The 20,351-nt window shown below is 45.8% G+C and overlaps 1 protein-coding gene across 2 annotated transcripts in view; it reads left to right on the plus strand.

Annotated features, from left to right (window-relative positions):
* Positions 1 to 20,351, plus strand: part of ASTN1 (astrotactin 1) — a 335,381-nt gene that overhangs the window by 225,152 nt on the left and 89,878 nt on the right. For both annotated transcript variants that reach the window (XM_060088555.1, XM_060088557.1), the window contains exons 9-12: positions 3,294 to 3,368; positions 10,147 to 10,284; positions 10,800 to 10,950; positions 18,978 to 19,144. In XM_060088555.1, coding sequence (XP_059944538.1) covers positions 3,294 to 3,368; positions 10,147 to 10,284; positions 10,800 to 10,950; positions 18,978 to 19,144 — 531 coding nt within the window. The remainder of the gene's footprint in view (positions 1 to 3,293; positions 3,369 to 10,146; positions 10,285 to 10,799; positions 10,951 to 18,977; positions 19,145 to 20,351) is intronic.

Consider the following 20,351-nt stretch of genomic DNA (forward strand, 5'->3'; position numbering starts at 1 on the left):
CATTGTGTTTGCACCTTAGGGGAAGACACCTCTTCCTCATTAGAAATTTGGGAATCTCCTTTTTATAGTATTTATATTGGATTCAGGCAACTAGTACATTTAACTTATTTAACAAATGCTTACGTGGCACTTACTGAATGTCAGGCACTGGTCTGAACACTTTAACCATAGTAACTAGTTCCTTCTTAGAACAACCTTGCCAGGTAGATTAAAATTATTACCCTCAGCCTCATTTCACAGATGAGGAAATGGGGACACAGAATGATTAAGGGACTTGCCCAAGGTCCCACAGCAATTGCTAGCTAAGCTGGAATTCGAATAGTCAGGCTGGCTCCAGAACCCACGTCCTACCCACTGGGTCCTGCTGCCTGTCAGTGATGAGAGCAGAGTCCAGACCACACATCTGAGCTGCCTTCCTTAACACTCAGACCTCTCGAGAGCAGGAAGTCTCTTTGACGTGACTACCTAGCAACATGTCAACGTGTGCTTGCTTAATCAATGTTTCTGGGCTTATTGATTCACTACCTATGGCTTGAATACAGGTTTATTTATGTTATTCTACGCAGTTAATTGTTCACACTGTAATCAACGCTCATCCTAAAATTTGGTTCCTCAGATATATTTTCAAACAACCAGGGAACCACGCCAAGAATTAACTCTAATTACACACTGCACCCATTTTGAGTACTAGAGATGACTTGAAGGCAAAACGTGTGTTATTTAAAATTATTAAACTGATAGTAAATAAAATGTCATTTTGCCCAAAAGAGAGATTAAGTTGCAGCTCCCTTTTCTTTTTTTATTGCCCTCTCTAGGTGTCTAGGATCAGACAAGACATTTTTTTCTCCTGATTTTTAGTCTTTTTCTTGAATTAGTACATATTTTTTAGCTGCTCACAAGCCACCGCTCACTGTTCAGCAAAACAAAATCAGATTCAAACCCCAGAACAGAACAAACATGAAAAACACACGGGCTATTTATTTGATGTAGGGGTTACTCATAGTACAGTGTTTGGGTACTTTTTGGAGCCAATGCTAGTTGCCTCAGGGTATTTCTAAATTGAATTCCAGGAATAAAGTGTTTATAAATAGGGAGCATAAAAAAGGAATGTATTCATCCCAGCCACTCCCTTATGGAGTCCCAATGGCCTCCCCTTGGAACTACCAACTCCTTCAAGTAGTTAATTGGTTAGCTGGTTGGGTTAAGTTGGTGGTTCTCAACGCTCTCAGACCCAACACCCTATTTTATGACAAATAAACTTAACCTTTTTTTTTTTTTTTTTTTTTTTTGTGGTATGCAGGCCCCTCACTGCTGTGGCCTCTCCCGTTGCGGAGCACAGGCTCCGGACGCGCAGGCTCAGCAGCCATGGCTCACAGCCGCTCCGCGGCATGTGGGATCTTCCCGGTCCGGGGCACGAACCCGTGTCCCCTGCATCGGCAGGCGGACTCTCAACCACTGCACCACCAGGGAAGCCCCTAAACTTAACCTTTTTTATAATCCTTAAATGAAATTCATATATAATAAAATCTAAATACACACAAATAAATACATATATATGTCTTAATAGTAATTAAAAGAGAAATGCTAAGATATAATTTATAATGATATAACTATTTTAATGTATAAATTCTCTGCAATATTACAGTGGAAGAAATAATAAAGTTGACAGACATTTGCATCTAATGTAGATTCACCAAAATATAATATGTAAAGTAACATGCAATACACCATATATGTAAGAGCAATTAGACTGAAACAGACATGCTGTATTGGTGATTCAAAGACCATGAGCAGCATTGTAGACAATGATGTGATTTTCCAAAATTATGAACAAATCTTGGTAACATTTCTAAACAATAGTGTATAATCTTCTCTTAATTTACATGGTAGTTATGCACCAGACAATTCATCTTATATTAAAACAGTACAAGCTGCTTTGTTGCTTGTATGTAAGTGGAGTTAGCATCTAGGCTCAGATAATTATAAGCAGGTTTTTTCTACATAAATGTGCAGCAAGACATTCAGAAGTTTGCAGGACACGGGGGACTTTTTTTGTTGTGCAGGGCTGTTCTGGGCACTGCCCTATTCTAGCCTTCCTAGACCTGCCTTCTAAACGCCAGTAATGTCCTGCAATCATTGTGTCACTCAAGGGCAACTGCCCTAAATTTCCCCAAATACTCTATATTGGTGACACCACCCTCCTTGGCCACCACTGGGTCAATTCCTAGTATTAGATTTAGTCCCAAATAATTATGTCGATTTATTCTCCTGCCTTTTTTGTAGTCCTTGAAAACCAAAGGCATGTCTACAGTAAAATCTTCAGTAATTAGGTTATTGGGTTGGTGTGATTGGGTTATACTGGAGACTGTATGTTAAATGAGAGCAAGGGCCCAGTTCACCCCATGTGCACAATATCTAGTACCTGCACAAGGCTGGGCTTTATACGTCTTGCTTGAAGGAGTAAATAATTTTGGGTTTGGATATCTGGGTTAGTGAAGAGATATATACTATTGAAAAGGAATAGATTTGTTACTTTCAAGTACATGTGACGTCCAGATGCTCACTAGAGAGACCCCTATTTAAGTCTTATTCAAAAATACCATTTCAGTTGTTTCTGATTGAATGAGTGACATTATAGTGATTGAAACCATCTGGAACCCGTCAAAGACCCAGAACCTTCATGTCATTTTGAGGGAAAGGGGGCATGTTGAGGACCCCACATGAACTGTGACCTTGGCCTAAAAGGTTTGCTTCATCTTCACAGTGGTCTGTGAAGCAGCTATTAGCAAATCTATTTTTACAAGTGATGAAATTAGACTCAACAAGGCAAATAATCTGCCCAAAGGTAGACAGTTGGCTCAACCACAGAACAGAGTTGGAACCCAGAACTGTCTGATTCCAGAGGCTTCATCTTTCCAAGAAATCATACTGCTTCTCTTTCTTCAGTGAAGCAAAGCTAAGTGTCTGTTAAATCTATTGGGTTGGCCGAAAAGTTCATTTGAGTTTTTCCATAACATCTTATGGACATTATTATAATTTTACTCTGTACAGAGTTCCAATTGTCATGTCTATTAAATTCCACTTTCCTAGTGGGTCAGTGATTTTTGCATTGATCCTGTTCTTGGTTGGGTTCCAGCATTCCAGGTCTTGTAAGCTCACTTTAGTGGGATTCTTGAGGGACTATGTCCTCTTTGTCTTTGGGTCTCCAGAACCTGGTATGGTAACTGGCACTGAGTAGACATTCAGGGAGTGTTTGTTGGTTGACTTTAATTGCATGCTATTTCTCCTTTCAGGCCTTGGCCTTATACAATATTTCAGCGAGGCTTTGACCTGGTCTTGGGAGAACAACCTTCTGATAAAATATTCAGGTAAGTTGTTGTCTAGGGACTTGCTTCTATATCTCTGCAAGCCCCATGTCCCACTTCCCACTGGCCTTTCTTTCCTAGTGGTAATTTATAAAATGGGGAGCACTTTTAGTCATTCTGCCCTCCTAGTAACAGCAGCACTTGCCCTCCTTCATCCAGTGACAGCATGGAGGATGTTGAGGCCGGACAGATTCTGTTTGGGCCCTGGCTTCCTTCCTTGCCTGCTCTGTGACCCCCAGTCATTTACTTAACCTCTTGGAGCCCCCAGTTTCCACATTTGTTAAACAGAGCTTCATTACATGCCTTGCTCTATTGTTGTGAGGAGTATATGAGATAATGCAGGGAAAGCCCCTGGCACAGAAACTGGCACAGAACAAGCAACTAATGTTAGTTTTTGCCTCTTCATTTTGCATCTAATTTGCACCTTCCTCATAAAGACTTAAGTTGTTCAAAATTAATCCCTCCCATCCCTGCCTCCCTCCTTTCTCAGCTGTACCTCATTATCATTTTCTTTAATCTACCACCCTCCTGAACAAATTGGATGTTTCTAGTCCCTCCCAAATTTCTACCTACACACCTGGGAATGGTACCTATTAGAAAAGTCAGCAAGCAGAGGAAGAATTTGGGTGCCAGCCATGAACTATGAGATTTTCATAAAGTTTAATTCACACCAGACCTTAGCTGGAACACAAGTTTATTTCCAAGCTAAGATCTTATCATCCGTTTCTTCTGTCTGTCAGTCTATTTTTCACTTACCGTGCATCAACTGAGTACCCACTAAGTGCCAGAGATTGTGCTTGTGCAGGAGGTATGGACACGGATACCTCTCCCTTCATGAGCAAGCCCTCTGGGAGAAGAAGTAAATAGTCCTGCCCGAGTGTTTGATGTCACAGGAGGCATTAAGCAACTGCATAGCCATACTGGAGGAATGGTGAGCGAATGGAAAACTTGCTTCCTTTTGTTCACTGCACTGGTGCACTGTGAGGAGTCTCGCCTCTTCACTGCCGTCTTTCCACACCCCTTCCCCAGACCCTCTCTGTCAGCCAGTCCTGGCCTTGGTGTTCCTGTTGCTCCTGCATTTGCCTCCTCGAGCTGGCTTCTCTGCCTCAGCTTCTCCTTCTCCTCCCTGCTGCCTTGGATGCACTGGGCTCTGCCACTGCCCAGCTCTCCTAAGGCACGCTCCTAGCTAGAGCGCAGATTCACAGAACCACTCCCTCACAGAGCCTTCCCTTGCCCTTTTCTCTCCTGATGTCTCTCCTGGGATGGGCTGGGTCATGTTGATGACATTGGCCACAGGCTGCTTTTGAGGATTTGTGCTACAAGAGGTGTTAGCTATATTCCTTAGACTATGACTCGGGCATCTAAACTTTCCAACAATGATGTATTATTTGGCAAACTTTTTCTCCCTTTTTGCTGCTACTGGTCTGTTGGAACTTCTGAAGGGTGGTAAAGATAAGGCAGATGGAGAGCCTGGTGGAGTTCTATTAGCATGGATAAGTTCCCTCTCCCCTAAAGGTCCGAAACTAACACTTTGAAAAACCAAGCCCTTAATGAAATGCTTTTAGAGTAGAACCAGCTCAAAAACTGTTTCCATCCCCACAAGCCTCATTTGTTCTTTTCAAGTTTGTTAAGTACCAGCTAGATGTGATACCCAGTCACTACAGAGGGAATCACATATGTGGTTTGACCCATGCAGTCAACTGTCTCAGAAGCCAGTGGGTTCATCAATAAATGTTTAATCATTTTGCTCCTTAACATAAGAGTAACTAGTCTCTCAGACGAAAACACCAGGTCATGACCTCCTTATTTCAGGTACTAAGAATTTTAATGAGAACCTTCTGTGATCTGAGTAAACCAACTGCCAGTGGCCAGTCTGGAAAATTCTATGACCTGGTCAGTGACTGCAGTTTCTTAAAGGAGCTAAATGACTATTTACTTGCTACTCTGTTCACTTATGATTTAGAGTCTTGATAAATTCCAAGCCACTGCATATTTCCCTGGACTGTGGAATAAAATTTAAATTCTGACATTCAAATCTTTCCACAATTGAATGTCAATGTACAATTCCCTCTTAATAAGCTGCACTTCTTCTATAGAACCTCCTATTCATAGTCAAATCTACCTTCTAACTGATCCACTGCCCCTGACAACTTGCATATTTCCCACTCTGCACATCTGCTCAGACTCCCTCCTCTATGCATATTCTTCTCCTACTATAAACACTACCCATTGCCATGGTCTAGACCCAGTTTCAGCTAAACTCAACATCTGTTGAGCACCTACTATTGCAAGGTACTGTTCAAGATGATGTCGATATGACCAAACAAATGTGACCAAGATAGCCCCTGACGTCAAGGAATTTACAGTCTCATCTAAGAATTGTTCTGCAACCATGGCCCTCCATGAGCATCCCCAGTGAGTGGATAAGACTCTGGGCTTCCAAGGCAGGGGCCACGAGTTCAATCCCTGGTCGGGGAACTAGGATCCCACATGCCGTCTGCTGTGGCAAAAAAAAAAAAAAAAAAAAAATTACCAATGATCTTACCCAGAATGAACCAATTAATTCAAAAGTTCTGGGAGGTGGGACCAGGGCATGAGTGCTCTTCAAAACACCACAGTAATTCTAATCTGTACCCAGGATTGAGAAACACTGGCCTGAAGCTTCTCCAATCCATTGCATCAATCCACAATGACTTCCTCCTTCCAAATTTGTATATATACTAGCTTTAATATTTATTTGTCAATTATTTATTTCATGTTGATTTTTAATTTGCCTACTTGCTTCTCCAATGAAATGGTTGTCTTCCTGAAGGGCGGGGAAATACTCTATATGGTTTTAAATATTTAATATCTAACATACCATTTTAAACATAGTTGGCCTTCAATAAATAACTGTAGATGATCATGTCAGGTATTTCCTAGCCAGATTAGGAAAAAGCCTTGATACCTAACCTAACCTTGGTAATCTGTAATCCCAAAGAACCTGGGAAGGGTCCAAGCTAGACTCAAAGGGTCCAAGGGGAACCCTGAATCTCCAGAATGAGTCTCCTCACCCAACTCAGCCTGATACTGAAGATGTTCTTTCTGTGGTAGCTAGGATCACTCCATTCCACTAGGCCCTCTCGTGGCAGGGGCGAGTACAGACCAAATTTTTTCTCTCAGAGACCTTCTTCCTGAATGCGTACCTGCATCCTTTGGAATAATACCTCATTCTGGCATGGCTTGCTCTAGGAAAGGGTGGAGATGCCAGGCTAAGAGCCATTTATCAGTTTTCCCACATTCTATTTCATGCCAAGCCACGATGAGAGCACAGGCTTTTTCTGTCCAGTGCTTTCTGGCAAGCACTTGCTTCTGGACAGAAATTTCAAACTCTAGTTCAAAAGGGCCATGTGCAGGACTCAGCCCACAGCTGAGCCATTAACTGCAGTGGTCACCACCAGCTGTCATGCGAGAAGACCCAACCTGGGAAAGCATTTCAGATATTCACCCAACTTCTCTTTGGTGGCTTTTTGAAGTTGCTCCTGCCAAATCTGCATGGATGAGGGATAGATGAGATTTTAGGACGCAGCTTTCCTCTGACAGTTTGTTCTATATTTAGTTTTTGGAGTCACTCAGTAGATTTTGCAGATAAAAGAAAACTTTAGAATTTCATAGGCATGAGCCAACATGGGCTGGAAAGCGGCTCTGAGCAACACTCCGAGAATCAGACCAACCCCCTCCTTCCCACTTATGAAGAGGTGACCTTGGGGAGGTTGCAAAACTTCTTAAAATGTTGGTTGATGGCTTGGTAAAGTGGAACCAAATGACTAACCTCAGAGGGCTGTTGTGAGGATAAACGAGGCAACGCTAAGAGCACCTGCCTTTAGAAAGTTCTCAATAAAGGTTAGTCTCTACCCACACCTGACTTTGCTTCCCCTACAAGGTTTCACCTTCACCCTACCAGAGAGTGAAGGTTTTCTTGTTAACTTGGTAGAGTGTCATGTTTCAGAAGTTTCTGTGCTCTGAGGAGGTTCTTTATCCTATCAAACCCAGATCCATCTCAAGCATCAAATGTATCCAAACCCAGAGGTTAAACCCATATCCTGTTTTAAATGAAGAATAATTTTCACCACCATTTCTATCTTTAAATTGGAAAATTGGGATTAGCTCCCCTAGCAGCCTGTTCGAACTAAAGAGCATGACTAAATCTCCTTGTCAAGCAGTCAATCAATATTTATGGAGTGACATTCCTGTGTCAGAAATTATGTTTGGCAGTGGGGATACAGAGATGACAAAGAACCATCCTCCGCCTACCAAGAGAGCACATTCTTTTGAATGGTGACGGACACATGAAAAGATGGTTGCAGAGCAACATCTCGGGTCACAAGGCACCGTGTGCACGTATGCAGAAGAGAGTCCCTTACTCAGCCTAAGAGCATGAAGGCCCTGGAGGGCTTTCAGGAAGAGATGAGACCTTAATGGAGTCTTAAAATGAGTGGGAGTGCGGCAAAGGAGAGAGGAAAGAAACTTCAGAAAGAAGGACTATTAAGAGCAAAGGCAAAGAGGCGAGAAAATTAGAACGACTTTTGGAGTTACAGTCAGATCGCATTGTAGGAACACAGAGTTTGAAGCAGGGCTTGGCGAGAGAAGAAGCTGAAGTGTGACATCTTCGGAGATGTGGACTGTGTTCTGTGGGTCTGGGTGCCCTTAAACAGTGTCCGCTGGAGAAAGATGGGGTTTGCATTTCCTTTCGAAAGATCACTGCATGCAGAGGAGGAAGGGAAAACTGTGAGATGGGTGGACATGGATCTCTCTCCCAAAGGAAATATGCTAGAATTGCCAACCGTTCTAAAATCTGTTACAGAAATTATAAGCTACAGGTCACAGATTTGTTGCTCTGCATCAATGCAAAACGTGTCATTTTAAAACTGAAATAGAAAACAAAAACTCCCGTCTATGTCCAAATAAACCGCCTTCTCCCTGGTACCATTCAATATTGCATATGTCCTCTCTGAAACAGCGTATTATGCAGTGTAACATTAGTGGTGTGCCCACCCCAGCCTGCCTATTAGAGTCTCCCTGTCTTAACAGCGCCCATTACGAAACTCACTTCAATGTTGTTGCCTTCAACCCATATTCTTCCTTAAGTCCCAGGTTCCAGGCACCTTGGGGCAATCACCTGCCCTGAATTGGCTCCTTAATCTTGCCAGGTGATTGTGATTGTGTGTGTGTGTGTATGTGTATGTATCTGTGTGTGTGTGTGTGTGTGTGTAGGAACTGGCATGCCTTCCATTTCACCAGCTGCTTCACAAGAGTGGGTGGTGGGTTTCCTCTTCTGTCCCCCTAGTAATGGGTCTCCCTCACCTGGTGGAGACCCCTCCTGCCCAGACCTAGCCCCACCCTAGCCTCCTGTTCCTGTGGGCAGGGAGAGTCGAGTGCCTCCTTCAGAGCAAAAAGGATCTCTGCTATTCCAATGCTGCTTAATGCACAGGTTTGCCCCACAGGTCCAGGAAGTAGGGGACTGAGAGTACGGCTGGGAATGAGGGAGGAATCTCCCCAATCCTGGCCACGTCCCACTTGCTCAGTGGTTTTGCCTCTCCCCTGGGTGCCTGCTTTCTCTTCTTTCAGCTGCTCTGTTGCCCAGGTCTGTTGTTCAGGGAGTGGATGAAAAGCACAGGGCTTGGCTGCTTATAACTCATGAGCCTTGGTCAGTGGGGATTCTCTGTGGCCCGCGTCCTGGAGAGGGCTACACGTCTCATAAAAGATCTCACGTCATCAGTCTGGTTTCCTAGCGTCTCAGGCAACCTGGGGAGCGGAGAGGGGAGTGTGCACGTTAGGGGGAAGGAGAGGGAGTCCGAAGTGGTGCTCTGTGACGAGCTTGCTAATGGAGCTGGTGCTGGTTCCTGTTTAATTGCGCGCATCCTTCCATTGTTCCGCCCTCTGCACTTTGAGTGGGAAGGGGATGCCAGGCTGCCACAGCTTCGTGCTATCCCACCCACACTGGCTTTTACCCCAGGGACTGTTTTTGAGTGTGAACGCAGAGGATTTGAATGCCTTTGAAATAAAATGAATGAATAAATAAACAAATAATCTCTCATGGTTTCCTTAAGCTCTCCCGTGAAATGCTGATGGATTCCTTTATTCCTTTTAGCCCTTGTTAGAAGAGAAAAGAAAAATCTTCCCTGTCTCCCAAGGGTTAGGCTTTAGCTAGGGGTGTGGGTAGGAGTGTGGAGAATACATCTGGGCCTGCCTTCTTCATCCCTCTTCTCTCCTCCTGGGAGGCTCCTGGCTTCAGTCCTTTCTGCTCCCATCACACAGAAGCCAGAAAAAGGGAGCTTTTCTTCTTTCTTTTCCTCGGTAGGGCTCCTCCAGGCACAGAGAGAAACCGTCGCTACCACTGTGGGTGTGCAACGTGGGGGATGGGAAGGGTGGGAGGCCGGTACATCTTTCCAATGAAAACGCTTCCAATTATATCTGGCTTAAGATCGGGGAAGCCCGGTTTCAAATCTGAAGGAAACTGGAACTTGATTGCTTATGATATGAAAAAAAAAAAAAAGACACTTTTAACAGCGGGCAAGTGGATGCCGTCATCAGTTCTCCAACTGGCTGGACACGTGAACAGAGGTAGGCCTGTCTGCCTGCCTCAGACTCGATCATCTCATCCATAAAATGACAATAAGCTCTCCTTTTCGGAGAGGACTACGAGGGTTAAGAAGGAAGCAGCTGGAGGTAGAGTGCCAGGTCCCCCCGTGGGGAGCTTATCCCGCCAGTCGTAACCAGCTGGTGTTGGGTGTCTCTGCAGATTCACCTACACCCTCGGGGAGGGCATGTGGTTGCCCCTCAGCAAGAGCTTTGTGATTCCACCCGCTGAGCTGGCCATCAACCCATCAGCAAAGTGTAAGACAGACATGACAGTGATGGAGGATGCCGTGGAGGTCAGGTGAGTCCAGCCTCGGGACGGTGAGGCCCACAGTGGGTTTGGGAGGCTGAGTGGGAACCTACCTGAACGCCCAAGGTGCTGGGAAGGGAATCAAGCCAAGCTGGAAGGAGAAGTTGGCAGGCTGCCTTCCAATTCCCCAGATGCAGTGCCAGGATCTACACTGTCTGGGTCAATATTGCACACCCCAAGTCTCCTGCACTGAGAGAGGTCATAAAATTAGAGTCTATAAGCACTTCCCACAGACCCTCAGGACTGACAGGCAATAAAATGTTAATTTCCTTGCCTGAGTTGAGACCTTCGTCTTTGACCAGGAGTTACAGCCTTGGCTGATTTCCCAGAGATGGAGAATGTCCATAATTTGTTAGTTCAAGGCTCAGAGTGTGGTTGATCTTTAATATTTGTAAGAGAGAGTAAGATGTGATCCGGTTGGCCAGACGGCAACGTGGAACGTGAGGCTACCTGTTGCACCTGGCGTCCCCTGGCCTCCTCCTACCTCCTGCTCTTTCCCCCTGCAGAGAGGAGCTGATGACCTCATCCTCCTTTGACAGCCTGGAGGTCCTCTTAGATTCCTTTGGACCAGTCCGTGACTGCAGCAAGGATAATGGGGGCTGCAGTAAGAACTTCCGCTGCATCTCAGATCGCAAGCTGGACTCCACTGGTTGCGTGGTAGGTCTGCCCCGTCGAGCTTGTAATTTCAGGAAGAGGGGCCACAGCATAAGGTGCAAGGCAGATAGAGTTGAAAGCATACTGTGAGGAAAAGCGAGGGTCAAGATTGATTCCTCCCTAGTTGGAGCTACTGTCTAGTCTACATTATGAATTTTCTTTTGACAGAGATGAGGAGCTAATCACCAGTCATTTAATCAAGAGGTATTTATGGAGCCCCTGTTGTGCGTACTATAACTCCTAGGAAAAAGTCAGGAACTATACAGCACGGTTCTTTCTTGCCAGTCTTGCACTCTAGTTGGTGAGGGATCCCCTCCAACAATTTGAGAAGCAATTAACTGCTTAATAGTATAATATTGACTCTAGTAGGAAATAGACTGCATTTACTATAGTAGGAAATTCTAGAAGAAACCTACCTTTGTCAAGAGTCAAATTACGTTGACTCTAATAGGAAATTTGAGAAGACACATACCTAAGGCCAGAATGATGAAAGAAGTAAGTTATGCCAGGCATGGTGGAGAAAAAATAGAAATACGTCCTCTTGGAGACCATAGCAGTGAAGTCCTGCTTCCCCAGATGTGGTTTTCTACTTTATCGGCTATACGGACTTTCGCTACGTGTACACTATATGATGCTGTGAACTAGAAAGACTTTGGGTTAGAGTGGACCAAGCTATCTCCCATGCCATGGATACGAGGATTGATGGACCCACGCAGGTAAATGGAGGCAGGAGCAGATGGGCAAGGCTTCAGCCCCTGGTGCCTTTATGTTAGTCATTTTCATGCCCATCAACACTATGGTCAGGTTTCAGCCTTCCCTTCTTTTGAGGGCAGAATGATGCAATCCTGACAGAGAGGAGAGGGAACAGGGTAGAGAAGAAAGACAGGAAAGCCATACACAAAGTTGGCATAAAAGAGAGGAAGAGGTGATTCACTGAGACACATTGTTATGCAGGGTTTCCGGGCAGAGCTGGGAGCTTCCAGCTCTGGAGAGGATATGGAGCCTCATCTTGCTTCCCAGTCTGACAGCTATGCTCTTGTCAAGGGGCCCAGAGCAGGGGCAAGCTGTGAGGATGCTGGGGCCAATTCCATCTTTCACACCCCCTACTTCCCTGTCTCTGAGCACCTGTCCAGGGAGCTATTCTCCATCAAAGATGGATACGTACCTGGGTCCAGAGTGCGACTCTCTCAGCCCAAAGGCCTCCCCAGACTTTCACAGTTTGGGCAGCAGTTGGCAGGAGCCTGATTCCTCTGAGAAGGGACGGAAGAGAAAGAAAAGAAAATGGAAAGAGAGAGGGCTGAGGGGCAGGGAGGCAGAGGACCTGGCCGGTCCATCAAAAGGAAGGGAAGGCAGAAGAGAGAGGACTACCAGGAAAACACAAAGAAAAGTGCCCTTTAGGTCGTGTCTTCCAAAGGCAGCCAGGAGGTAAGTCGATGTCCCAGGTGCTCCCCTTCCTGTAGCTAGTCTGCTTTCAGATGTCTTAAGCAATGAGCTTCCCAGCCGGCTCCCTCAGGAGACAATTTCACTGTCTAATGGAGTTCCCAGCTGAGACACAATTTTTAAAAACTATTCAACCTGCATTTCTTCATCCGGATTTTAACCTTTCCTTCCTTGCTGCTCTCTCGGGTGGGTCATTATAAGTACTGAAACACTGTGTGTGCACACATGTAAACATCCCTCCCCTACCACCCTCATACGAGTCTGAGCATGCCCACACATTCACACGCGTGCACGTGGATATATTCCCCATCTCTTCCCACTTCTCTGCCCTTTCTCTGAGCCCCTCAGGGTTTGCCTTCTGTTGGTGATCCCAGCCCCTTTTAGTTGGCATATTGCCGTGCTGATGTATTTTTGTACTTTTAAGACTGTGATCTGTGAGACAGAGCTTGCAGGAATAGTTCCGATGAATATGCATTTGCAATAAGGCCGCTGCATTTGTGAATCGGAGCCACTGCAGAAGTCACCCAATTATACCAGCACTTGGCATTAGCATAAGACTTGGAAGCCACTGGCCCACGTGGCTCTTGGAGGGAGAAGGGAGCCAGGCCCATTCAACCAACTGTTTCTCATTGGCTGGGAAGCATGGGATCCCTGAGGCAGGAGGACCGGGGCTTGAGAACTGATGGGCCACCTCATAATCTTGTGACCCTACTGAGAAAAACTTGACGTTGAGCCTGATCTGATTCCACTGGGCATCAGTACCATCCCGCAGCCTTGGTGTGTTAGCCCAGGGGTTCCGTGTCATCTGGAGGAGGACCAGGGACAAGGGCATCAGCTGCAGCACCTGCAGTGTGGAGAGAATCGGGCTGCCTTCCTCCTAACATCCACATCAGCCCTGACATTCAGTTCTCTGAGTGTTGAACTGAAAGGCTTCCCTGGAAAAGCATATGCTTATGAAAGAAGGAGAGGAGGCAGTCAGAGCACGCTGGCCCTTAATGAACCTGGGAAAGGGACAGAGATGCGGGAAGAGACAGGTTCAAGTGCATATTTTCCTGACTGAGTTCAAGCCAGATAGGTGGGCTTGGTCCACATCAGCTGCTCAACCTTTCTTCTTTCTAGGAAGGCAGGGCACATCTCTGTTATGCATGGACTCCCACAGGGTTAACTGCTACCCAATTAATTGCCCTGTTGTTTATGTAGTCTCTGGGGACAGGAAACAAATACCCGTGAAAGGCATAGCCCTGTACCAGCCTCAGTCACTCCAAACCAGACCGCTGTCCAACAGCGGGGTTGCTGAACGTTTGGATGATTCCTGGAGCAGAGGTCCGTCCCCGCCGTGGACAACAGGTCTTACTCCTACCCACTGTCCTTCCTGTGCCAGGGTGGGAGCAGTGGGCCCCACCTGCACAGCACAGGAGTGCCGTTCTCTGTTCTGTGGAGCCCCAGGGGGTCCTGCAGAGTCCATGTGTTAGTGACCTATTGCTGCTGTAACAAATTACCACAGGTTTGATGGCCTAAAACAACAGCCATTTTATTATCTTACAGCCCAATAGGTGAGAATCCAATTCCGTGTCCCTGGGCTACCATGAAGGCGTCAGCAGGGCTGCCTTCCTTTCTAGAGGCTCTGTTCCTGGTCTTTTCCAGCTTCTAGAGGCTGCCTGCATTTTGGGGCTCATGGTCACCTTCCTCCGTCTTTAAAGCCAGCTACATTGCGTTTTCCTGACCATTCTTCTGTAGGACATCTTCTCTCTCTTCTCTTCTGTCCTCCCCCTTCCACTTTTAAGAGTCTTGTGATTACACTGAGCTCGCCTGGTTAACCCAGGATCCTCTCCTCATCTCAAGAGCCTTTACTTGATCTGCAAAGCCCCTTTGGTCACAGGTTCCAGGGATTATGTCACAGGCACCCTTGGTGCCATCAGTGGGGGACAGCAGTGGGACCTGGAGCAGCCTTGGTGGGTAGGACTCTAGTCTCCTGTCTCCCAGCTTTAACCAGAGCATCTTGATTCTTACCAAGCCTACCTACTGAGGTTTAATATAAAACCGTATTTGAAGTTTGAAAATGATTTCCAACACTATAAAACTATTTTTGTTACTTATAAAAATGGAAAGCCTACGCTCTAATGCTTCTTCCTTATCTTCACACTCATCCTGACGGTGACACCCCCCCCCCCCAGATGCCTTCTGCTTTGTGAGGTGTGTGCACATCCTTAGGTGAGCAGACTGTGGCCTTGGAAGGCGAGAGGTCTGCTCTTCTGCGTTCTCATGTATTGAACACATGACCTTCCTTGCCACAGCATCATGCTCTAATGAGCACCGAATTACCCAGCGACCCTGCCGTCCTTTTGTCCACTTGCTGTCCACAATGGTTTCCCACAGAATGTGTCATTTCACCTCTACTGGAGCGCAGATGTGCAGAGACCATTACAGATGACCGTCTTTCGTTCTCTCTGTAGGACGGTAAGCAGAAGGCTATGCCTCAGAAGCTTTCAAAGAAGTGGGGGCAGGAAGCTGAAATATAAATTTAATTCCATCCGACTTTTCCCCCTTGCTCCTGCATGGCTTGGGCTTCCATGTCAAAGCCCATCAAACGGCCGGGGAAATCATTATTTAGGAAAAGAATAAGACTGCCGTGTTGTAAAAAGGAACCTATTTCGAATAGGAATTATGGTTGCATGTCTTATGAACCATCCAGGTAAGGCAAGGCAGGCTCAGCTGCAGAAAGCTGTTCCTCTTCTCCCAGGGGCCCTGAATACACTCCTGTGTCCATCTGTCATATTCATCTGCTAACAGAGCCTCCACCTCATAATCTGGAACTGAGGTGTGTGTGTCTCAGGCGGAGTAAGATTTAACTAGACTCCTAAGTAATTAATCAACCAAAAATCATTGGTAGAAACAGAGGGAAAAGACAGTCAGTGAAGAAAAGGAATTGAATGGGGAGAATCATTTAAATCTCATTAGCACATTATGCTTTAAACCAGTGATAAGTCAAGAAGCCATGAGCATCACATGAAAGATGATTAACCTTGTGTATTTTAGGGGTCACTGAAATATGAGCTCATTTATTAGACTTTCTTGATGGGGGAGGGTCGTTGCCATAATAAATGGAGTTTTCTTCCTGGGACGGCTAAATGTAACCTATGCAAAGAGGGGTTAATGTCTGACCTTGGGGCTCAATCCTGAGCAAACAGTTCTCTTTTAAGGAAGAAGTGAAGGGATTGTCCACAAGCTGGGAGAAGAGAATGGCCAGCACTTGCAGAGGGAAAATACAAGCTCCTCCCGGAGGCTGGATTTCTCTCCTGACAACTGGTCTCTGGCTGCAAATACTTCTAGGAAGAGGCCATGATTTGGAGCCTATAGTTTCTTTGTGTTTAGATACAGATTCTGAGGAGCTCAAAATGTGACCATAACAGCACATGAAACATTCAGGCAAAAACAAAAGCAAATTTATACCGTGGGAAACTTGATTGATCAGACTCCTTGGGGATGGGAGTTCTGGTTCAGCAAGGGTTAAGAAGAAAACTCTATTTTTGGTTTCAGCTTCCTTTTTTTGAAATCTTTCAAAAATGTTTTACTCTGAACTGCAGCCCAAGTAAGTTACAGTGCAGTAAAGAGAATTGCATCTTTTTTAGTGATTGAGGATCTTGTCTTGCCTTCAAGGTCATTGCTCTGGATAGTTTGCAGTGTTTTGTCCTATAAATATATGCACCCATAATATGGGGTGTGTGTGTGTGTGTGTGTGTGTGTGTGTGTGTGAAGAGAAGGGGAAAGAGAGAATATTAGGCTGGATCTAGAAATCCATAATTGATTCCAGAATGTACTCAAGGAATTGCCTAAGACAGTTGAACAAACAAACAACAGATCTGTGGGATTGCTTTATTTTGTTGACACATTGATTTTATTCTTTAGCAATTCCAAAGATCCAGCTTTTCTCACACTTGAGAAGTAGTATGCCAGAGTGGAAGGGACACAAATGAACACTGGGGTCAGATAGAACTAGGTCCAAGTTCTGATTCTGCCATTTTCCACCTCTGTGACCTTAAACAAGTTACGACTAATCTTTCCAAGTCTAAGTCTGTTCACTTATAAAATAAGGGGAAAAAAGTCTAATTGTGAGATTGAAGATAATTTATGTAGATTGTCCTGCACATGGAATTGCTTAATTCCCAATAGCTGTTATTATTATTTTTAGCTTTACTTAAGAGAAAAGAAATCCAACTTGGACAAGGCAGCTGTCTTCTTTCCAAATCTCCTACAAAAGTGTAAACATCAGGTGGTCCAATCTGGCACAGCGATGGTGATCTAGACACCAGGGCCAGGCAAGATGTGGATGTGCCAGGTTTGGGGATTCTGGAACAAAGCCTGCTCGGGATTCATTTGGTGATGTCTTTGTCAAACATCACGCTTGATGGGGCATTCTGAAAAGAAAGCAGGTGGTTGAGAAGATGGGGAGTCCTGGCTAGTGACTCAGATGGCTAGCTGGTACCAGGGTTGAAACCACGTGAGGTGGGAATAACAGGAGCCCTGGCTTTGTCTCTACTTTGATGGCTCTTCTCAAGCTTTATAGAAGGAAAAAAGGACTCATGGCAACCAGTGCAGCCCATTTAATTCCAATCAAACTTCTGTGTTTTAATACCCACCATGTCCATGCCTGGGCAGCTTCACAGTGGTGAAGCCAGCTCCCTTCTGGTCGCACATCTGGCCTAACAGCTGGGTGGCCAAGAAAGTGGGTGCGTGGAGGGGGCTCAAGAAATGTGGGGTGCAGTCCTCAGCTGCCTCATTTGCTCGTTTACCATCATCTGAAACATCTGGGTGTGTACAGCGTGAGGCAGCCCTTGGAAACATCCTTAAATAATGTCACCTTCCAGCACTCCAGCTGGCTTCCTGGGGAGAAAGGGGATGGACCAGGCTGGGAGCCTGGCAGGCTCATGAGGGGGCCATTTGTTTGGGAAATTGCAGAATTAGTGTCGGCAAACAGTGCCCATCCTGCTGTGATCTTCAGTTGGGAAGCATGGAGAGAGGGGAGGTGGGTTTTCAGAGGTACACCTGGGACAGCTCCAGGCTACTAGGCCAAGGTGCTTGGCAACCAGAAGCAAGAGCCAGCCAGGCAGCAAGGCGGGAGAGGAGGTGTTTAACACGGTTCTACCGAGTTTTAAAAGGCTTTTTTTGCTGTTTGGTTTTAGTTTTGGAGGAGTGTTTTAGCTAGCTGACAGTAGGTGTATAGCAGTCACTAAAATCAGGTCAGATCTAGACAGACCCCCAGCTGTGCCCCATATAAGCTGCTGGACCCTGGGTAAGTTATCTTTCCCCTTTCAGCCTGATGGAAAGAATCAGCAGTAATGTAAACGTAGAGTATTTTTTGCATTGGCTTTTAGATGGAATCCAGTGCAGTAAGAAATTCATGCGTTAATTGGCAGTGTTAATAGTTTCCAGGTCTATTAAATGAGGATAATACAGGGTGAGATGAAATACCTAAAGCACACAGCATAGCGCCCGGCTACTAGTAAGTGTTCAGTCAACAGTGACTGTTGTGGGGGAGCCTGATTGTGCTGTGAGCTGGTGATGGTGCAACCTGCCAAGGTTTCAGGTGTGGTCCTGCCATGATCAGCCATGTGACGTTAGGGAGGTTAAGCTTTCTGGGCCCCCGTTTCTTCACGTGTAAAATGAGGATGATCAGCCCGCTTACCTTATGGGAAGCTGTGAGGGTTGCGTAAGACGCAGGAATATTAGACACTGCCTGGCTCATCGTGGCTCCCCTGTGAGTGTTCCAACTGCTCGCCAAGCCTTTTCATCTTGCCTGGGACCTGACTGATTATTTCTTCCTGCATTATCTCCTCTGCTGTCATTCTTGGGTATTTTATTGAGGACGTGGTGGTACAGAAAAGCTCAGCGTTTTACCCTGAGTGTCCAGGGAATGGGATAAAGCCCAAACCCAAGTATGGCACCTGTGGGTGCTCATGTAGCAGGTACCCTTGTCTGTGCATCTTCCTCAGGGCATCCTTGAGGTGGGAAGGTCATGAGTACCGCCAGTGTGACTAGGAGAGAGTGGCTCCATTCAAGGTCACAGAGAAAGTCCACTTCCTGCTTCCGTCTGGCAGCCCCGGCTCAGTCCGCTTTCTCCAACACTGCCATCCGGCACCAATGTTGACAAAGTGCTTTGGACGTCAGAAATAAAGTCCTATTCATCCTGAGTCCAAACAGCAGCACCCCCTTCCGCTAGCCCAAAGGAGTCTCTTCTAATGCGTTTTAATTCAGGCCCATCACTTCCACTCTCCTGCCCGCCTGAGGCCCAACTGGGAGGCCAGCACACCTCGGCCCTGTCTTGCTGCAATGCTCCCTTCCAGCCTGCTTGTAGGAATCAGCTTTAATGCAAATGTGTGTGATCTGTGCCCAGAGAGAAGAAGCGAGATGTCAAAAAAGGTCACTTGCTTTTACAGGGAGTCCAGCATAGTGGGAAACTCGTGCATTACTTACCAATGTTGATGGTTTCAAGGCTGAATGCTAAAAATAGGCATCAGCGGTTACACTCTGGTTCCCAGAGAGCCCAGGTCCCGGGTTCACCCACCTGTGTGGATGCTTTCTGATTGTGCCAGTGCCCATCCGGACTCAGCCCCATGAAGGACAGCTCTGGTTGCTATGACCGCCACATCGGGGTGGACTGCTCAGATGGCTTCAACGGTGGCTGTGAGCAGCTGTGTCTGCAGCAGATGGCGCCCTTCCCGGATGACCCCGCTGTGTACAACATCCTCATGTTCTGCGGGTGAGTTGAACTGCCCATGAGGCCAACCGGCTTACTGGGATGAGGGACTTTCAGGAAAGTAAATCCAAGTGAACTGGTCACTCTAGGCCAGCCCTTAGGCTCTGAGGAAAGAGCCTTCAGGACTGGAAGAGGAGCATTTTTAAAGTCAGAGTTGGAAGGACCCTTAGGGGAAATCTAGTGTCACCACTGAAAATGAGGAAACTGACCTTGGGGTTTACCTAAATCATTGCCTGCTTACACCAGAATTTCCAAACTGTGTTTGTGGTACTATGTTAATTGTTTTGTGACAGAAGGCTTCCACGGTCCAAAAGCTTGGGAAAGATTGTGTGAAACTAATCAATTATCAAAGAAGGGACATGCTGGATTGTTGCTGAAAGCCAGTGCCTGCTGAATAATCATGAGATTATTCAGTGGACTAGTAATGTTATTTTATTGTATTTCATTTTATTTTCTTTCTTTGCAAGTGGCAATTTTCCTGTTTAGTTTCTTGTAAAATCCCATTCCATAAATGGAAGTTTGATCTCAATTTTAAAGTCTCTATAATGTTATCATTATGGTTGACCCACTTCAATTAATGAGGTAAATTCAGCCAAAGTTGCATAGAATTGATTTATTTAATAAACATATATTTGAGCACCCACTTTGTGCAGACAGCCTAGTTAGGTGTCAGATATAGGAGACACAGTAGGATGTGAGATCTGGTCTCCTCTCTCTCAAAGGAGTTTACGATGGGCTGTGCGGCCATGAACACAAAGGAGAATGGGGGAGATGGGGCAGTGTGAAAGGGCAAGTTGTCAGGATGCTCAGGATGGCCTAAGAAGGAACCAGCCAGATTTAAAATTCTTTCCAGAAACACTGTGTTATGGCTCAAGGAAGGAACCACTTTATCTTGTCCCAGACCTAAGCTGGTGCCATAAAGTCCTTTGTGGGTCTCAAATCAGGTCTGTTGCCTGGACTAATGCAGTAGGTCCCTAACTGGACTTTATTTCCTATTTCATCAGAATTTGGTACACATGTACATTTAGCACTCTCCAAGCCACTATATATAGCCTGGCAAAAGAAGTCCTTGATTTGAGGTTCTTTAGAAAGACCAAATCACGTGCACGTATAATTAAAGAGCTCTGCTGACACCTGTTCACACGATATGTAAATGGTGAATGGGGAAAACGAAGTTACATTAACATAGGCTTCATTTGTACCTCTGCTA

The sequence above is a fragment of the Mesoplodon densirostris genome, chromosome 2 (assembly GCF_025265405.1).
Source record: "Mesoplodon densirostris isolate mMesDen1 chromosome 2, mMesDen1 primary haplotype, whole genome shotgun sequence".
Lineage (NCBI taxonomy): Eukaryota > Metazoa > Chordata > Mammalia > Artiodactyla > Ziphiidae > Mesoplodon > Mesoplodon densirostris.